This window comes from Dipodomys ordii, unplaced genomic scaffold (assembly GCF_000151885.1).
Source record: "Dipodomys ordii isolate 6190 unplaced genomic scaffold, Dord_2.0 Scaffold159, whole genome shotgun sequence".
In the NCBI taxonomy this organism is placed as follows: domain Eukaryota; kingdom Metazoa; phylum Chordata; class Mammalia; order Rodentia; family Heteromyidae; genus Dipodomys; species Dipodomys ordii.
The window spans coordinates 460203-465195 of record NW_012267375.1 but is presented as its reverse complement, the minus strand read 5'-3'; the positions used below and the strand labels follow the sequence as shown (position 1 = coordinate 465195).

Genomic DNA, 4993 nt, shown 5'->3' with positions numbered 1-4993 from the left:
CACATGTGAGATGCCTGGCGCCCCACAATTCCCCACGCCAGCCTGGCTGGGCGTGGAGCGCTGGGGACAAAGCTGGGTGCCCGGCGGTCCCAGGCCCCCGACACCCTCCCCGAGCGGTGTGCCCTCTGCGGTGAGCTCCCGTGGGGCTCTGGGGAGCATGCCCGGTGCTGCAGTCCCCTGGGCCCGCCCTGTACTCTGCGCCTGCCCTGCTCAGGGCGTGAGAGAGAACTGGTCCTGTTCCGTGGGCTTCTCCACCCAGGCGCCCAGCCCCGCTTTGATGAAGGCCGTAAGCAAGCGCGCTTTGGCAGCCTGGTACTCCTTTGCCGCCAGCTTCGACTCGTGGTAGGTGGTGGGCTTCAGGATCTTGGTGCGGAGCAAGTATGGGGGGACCTGCAGGAGAAGCAGAGTGCGCATCAGTGGGCGCCTGCAGCACCCACAGTGTAAACAACCTCGGCCGGCATCTAAGGGGAGGCGGGGATGGCGCCCGGGCAGGCACTGCCCCAAGCAGCAGCCCATGCCGCTATGGGCGGGTCTGGGGACCCAGAAGCACTGGGGTGCCCCACTCCATGTGAAGATGGGGCGTCAGCCACAGGGGGGCCACCCTCGGGGGCAGGGAGGGGTCTGTGCTGGTCTCAGAGACTCGACTCAGAGTGGATAAAAACTAATGACACGGGGTCATGGAAGGGTCATGGGGAAAGGGCCTTGCAGCTAAAGCAAAAGTCTTTGAGCTGGAATGGAGGGCAGCTGAGTGGGAGCTGGGAGCACGTGCTAGGGCAGATGGCCGGCCCTTCCTCGTCTGCAACTTCCAGAACCCGAATGAGAAGTGTCCTCACACGGGGCCAGAAAGGAAGGCAGCAGGTCTGACTGCGGCAGGGAGGGCGCATGCTGTCTTGGACGCAGTCCTAGACGTGTGCAGCCAGGGCCATGTATTTTTTTGGTGTTTGCATTTGTCTTTACTAGTCCTGAGGCTTGAACTCAGGGCCTGGCCACTGAGCTTTTGTGGCTCAAGGCTAGCGTGTTATCACTTGAGCCAAGCGTGGAGGTTAGTTGGAGATAAGACTCTTACGGACTTTCCTCCCTGGGCTGGCTCTGAACCGCACTCTTCAGCTCTCAGTTAGCTGGGATTGCAGGTGTGAGCCACTGGTGCCCAGCGTAGGAGCATGCTTTGGAGCTAGCAATAGTTTGGTGGTGACAGGATGGCAGGTGAGCCCAGGAGGGGGGGGGCGGGAGGGGCCCGGGGAAGCCGCACGGGGCGGGGCGGCTCAGTACCTTGCCGTGCACACGCATCCAGCGACAGTACAACGCGTGCTTACACAGGCGTGACGGCCGGCCCAGCTCGTCCTTCCCAGTTGTGGCGTTGATGACCTCAATGGCGGAGTCACCCACGGTCCAGTTGACACTGAAGTTAGGCGCCTTCCCCGGCTGCCGAGCCTCGGCATTGCTGATGCCTGAAACAGAGAGGACCATGGGGTGACACCAAGCCCCTGTCCGCCCTAGGGAGGGAGGGATGGGCACCAGGTTGGCACAGCGCACAGTGGAGGGGGGTTGCAGGGTGAGCACTGAGCAAAAACGCCGTCCTGCAGACGGACTCACTGCTTGTGGTGGCGGCAGCACCACCAGCCAGTGCCTGCTGCCCCAACCGTGCCCGGGAGACGGCTGAGCCAGGACCTCCCATCCAGTGTGCCTTACCCCACTCTGCGGCTAACACCTAAAAAAACAAAGCCGGGACAATGGTAACAAGTAAGCAGAAATGGGAAGTTCAAAGTAGAAATCCTTGAACTATAAAACAGAAAATAAGAGGGGGAAAAGCAATGAACCCAAAGCTTGATTCTTAGAGAATAACCCTCTAGCAACACCGATAAGGAAATGCAGGTCCCCAGTTTAAGGAACAGGAAGAAGTTATGTCAGGAGGGTGCCACAGACCCTAGGAAGATGACAGGGTGGCTGTGAACGCCCACATCAGCGGACTCCACAAGTCAGATGAGACGGCCAAATTCCTAGAGCCACATAAATCACTAAGCCTCCTCGAGAAAAAGAACAGAAATAGTCCTACACCTGTTACTGAAATTTAAATTGTAGTTAGATAATATCTCATTAAAAAAAACCCTCAAGCCCAAATGGCTTCACTAGTGAATTCTAACCAACACTTAAGCATTGCTGTGAGCTCTACATGAACTCTTCCTGGAGAGGAAGAAGTGCATCAGAGCACATTTTATGTCCAGTGAAGACATTAAAACAAAACTACAGACCAAACCCCCTACAAATCAAGCCTAGCTGGGTACCAGGGATTCAGACCTATAATCTTAACTGCTCAGGAGGCTGACATCTGAGGATCATGATTCAAAGCCAACCTGGGCAGAAAAGTTCCTGTGAGACTCTTATCTCCAATTAACAATTCAAAAACTGGAATGGCACTGTGGCTTAAGTGGTAGAGCACTAGCCAAGAGCACAAAAAGGCTCAGGGGCTGTACCCAGGCCTTGAGTTCAAGCCCTACAATCAACAGGTTTCCCAGGAATGCAAGGTTGGTTTAGTATTTTTTTAAACACCAGTGTCACCATATTAACAAATAAAGACATTAACCAAATGACCATCTCAGAACAGACAAAAAGCACTGAAAACAATCTAATATCCATTCTTCATTATGCATTCTTAGCAAACTGGAAATAGAAACTTTCTTAGACTGCCACCAAGGCATCGATGAAAAAGCAAAGAACACCTGAATTCTCTCCCCTACCATCACACACCGGACAAGGAAGTTCTCTGAACACCTATGGAAAGTCCCATCCATGCAGTCAGGGGTGAAGGAAATCAATGGCAGCCAAACTTCACAGGCAGAAACAGCATGGCCATGTGTCATAAAACCCAGCAGCATCTCCTAGAAAGCTGCTAGAACCAATGCTTTCATAGACCAGCAGCAGACAACGGAAACTCTAAACACAAATAGAACAATTATAGTAGCACTGAGAATGTGAAACATTTATCATTATATCTGACAAAAGACATGCATGATGTAAACGCTGCCAGGAGAAGCAAAAGGTTATGAGAGTGAGTGGAGACACACACTATATTCTTCAAGTGGGAGATCCAAAATTGTTTTTTTTTTGGGGGTCCAGCCGTGGGGCCTGAACTCTGGGCCTGGGCACTGTCCCTCAGCTCTTCAGCTCAAGGCTAGCGCTCTACCACTTGAGCCATAGCGCCACTTCCGTTTTTTTTTCTTTTTGCTTATGTGGTGCTGGGGAATCGAACCCAGGGCCTCAGGCATTCAAGGCAAGCGCTCTACCACTGAGCACCTTCCCAGGCCCCAAAATTGTTAAAATGCTGGTTCTCCTCAGACTGGTCTACACATTCATCAGTAACTCAATCAAAACAAAAATCCAAGAAGGCTTTGATGTAGAAATTGAAAAGCAAATTATAAAATTGTTATGGAAACACAAGAAGGACCAACGTAGTCTAGGTCCTAGAATGAAGCTGGAGGGCTGACTCTTCCTGAGCTCAAAACCTAAAATCACGATGGCAATCATGGCAGTGTGACACTGGCCTTGAAACAGACAAGCAAGATTAGTGGAAACCACACACACACACACACAATGTTAACTAATATCTGACAAATATTGCAAAAACAATTCATGGCAAATGGAGGAATGTGTCATCAAGTGGTCCTGGGTCAAAAGGATAATCCTTTCTGTTTAAATGAACTTTGACCTCAGGGCAGAAGTGCCATCTTTCAGTAATTCACCAAAATGACAAACACAAAGGGCAGGGGAAAGGCTCTCCTGCTGCACTCTAGGCCTGTTAGAAAACATGGAGCTCAGGCACATGCGTGTGAATTTATGAGAAGGGTCGCGTTAGACGGGAGGGGATCTCCCACAGATGCTCTCAGCATAACTGCAGGTCTACAGTGTCACCCACCGGTGGCTATCACTGTGGTAAAGGCAAGGGCAAGGTTCCCGCCAAGAGAAGTAACGTGTATTCACTGAGCATAAAGAGCATTCTAACTGCAGAGAGGACTCTCTGGAACGTGAAGGAAGATGACCAGGGAGGACAAAGCCTGAGGAGCTCACACCAGGCCATCTGGCTTCTGGGCTGCTTGTGGAAGTGCACCTCTCCCGTGTCCCCTGGCTGCTCGTGGAAGTGTGCTCTCCCGTGTCCCCTGGCTGCTCATGGAAGTGTGCTCTCCCGTGTTCCCTGGCTGCTCGTGGAAGTGCGCTCTCCCGTGTTCCCTGGCTGCTCGTGGAAGTGCGCTCTCCCGTGTCCCCTGGCTGCTTGTGGAAGTGCGCTCTCCCATGTTTCCTGATGGAGCCTCGCTTTGGATCTGGGACTGCCCCTTCTTAGGCCGGCTGCAGAGCTGTCCCCTGCAGACAGTGCAGGACGGCTTCTCTTCGGAGGGTCGGGCATGCCTGCTTAGGGCTGTATTAGGATTGGCTCTTTCAGGAACAAATGACTATTGCTTACATTACCATCTTCCTCTGTCAGCCATTACTTCTGAGAAAATCGAAAGATCACTGTTGAAGGACACTTAAACTCTAGAACTGCAACATCTGCATTAAAGCTAAATGGTCAATTAACTAAAATGTAAGATGCTAAAAGTACAATTCTTTTTGTATTTTGTTTTATGCTAATTAAAATGCCATTTTTAGCAAAAATGGAGTAAATAAAGCAAAAAGGAAATAGCTAGCCTGAGGCTCAAGTACTATCCATATGCTTTTTCTGGGGCACAAGGCCCCTAAATGGTCAGAGAAATGGGTTTCCATGTGTCCCAGGCCTGGCAGCCATGAGCAGCCCATCTTTCCAGGGCTGCAAAGCGAGAAGGAGGGTAATGAGTTGATCACAGGCCACCATGCAGAAACCAATACAAGCAGGAACAACTCGGTTGGTAATGGAAGTCCCCCAGTTGTTATAAATCAAGTGTGCTGAATCAGAACTTTTAAAGCAAAACATACAGAGCAACTGAGAAGTGGCCTAATAACACACACACACACACACACACACACA

General features: G+C 51.4%; 1 protein-coding gene across 1 annotated transcript in view; it reads right to left on the bottom strand.

Moving 5' to 3' along the window:
- Positions 1 to 210: 210 nt before the first annotated feature.
- Positions 211 to 4993, bottom strand: part of Adarb1 (adenosine deaminase, RNA-specific, B1) — a 30221-nt gene continuing 25438 nt past the window's right edge. Inside the window, exons 8-9 of the mRNA XM_013032898.1 lie at positions 1270 to 1448; positions 211 to 390 (exon numbers count right to left, since the gene is read on the bottom strand). Coding sequence (XP_012888352.1) covers positions 211 to 390; positions 1270 to 1448 — 359 coding nt within the window. The remainder of the gene's footprint in view (positions 391 to 1269; positions 1449 to 4993) is intronic.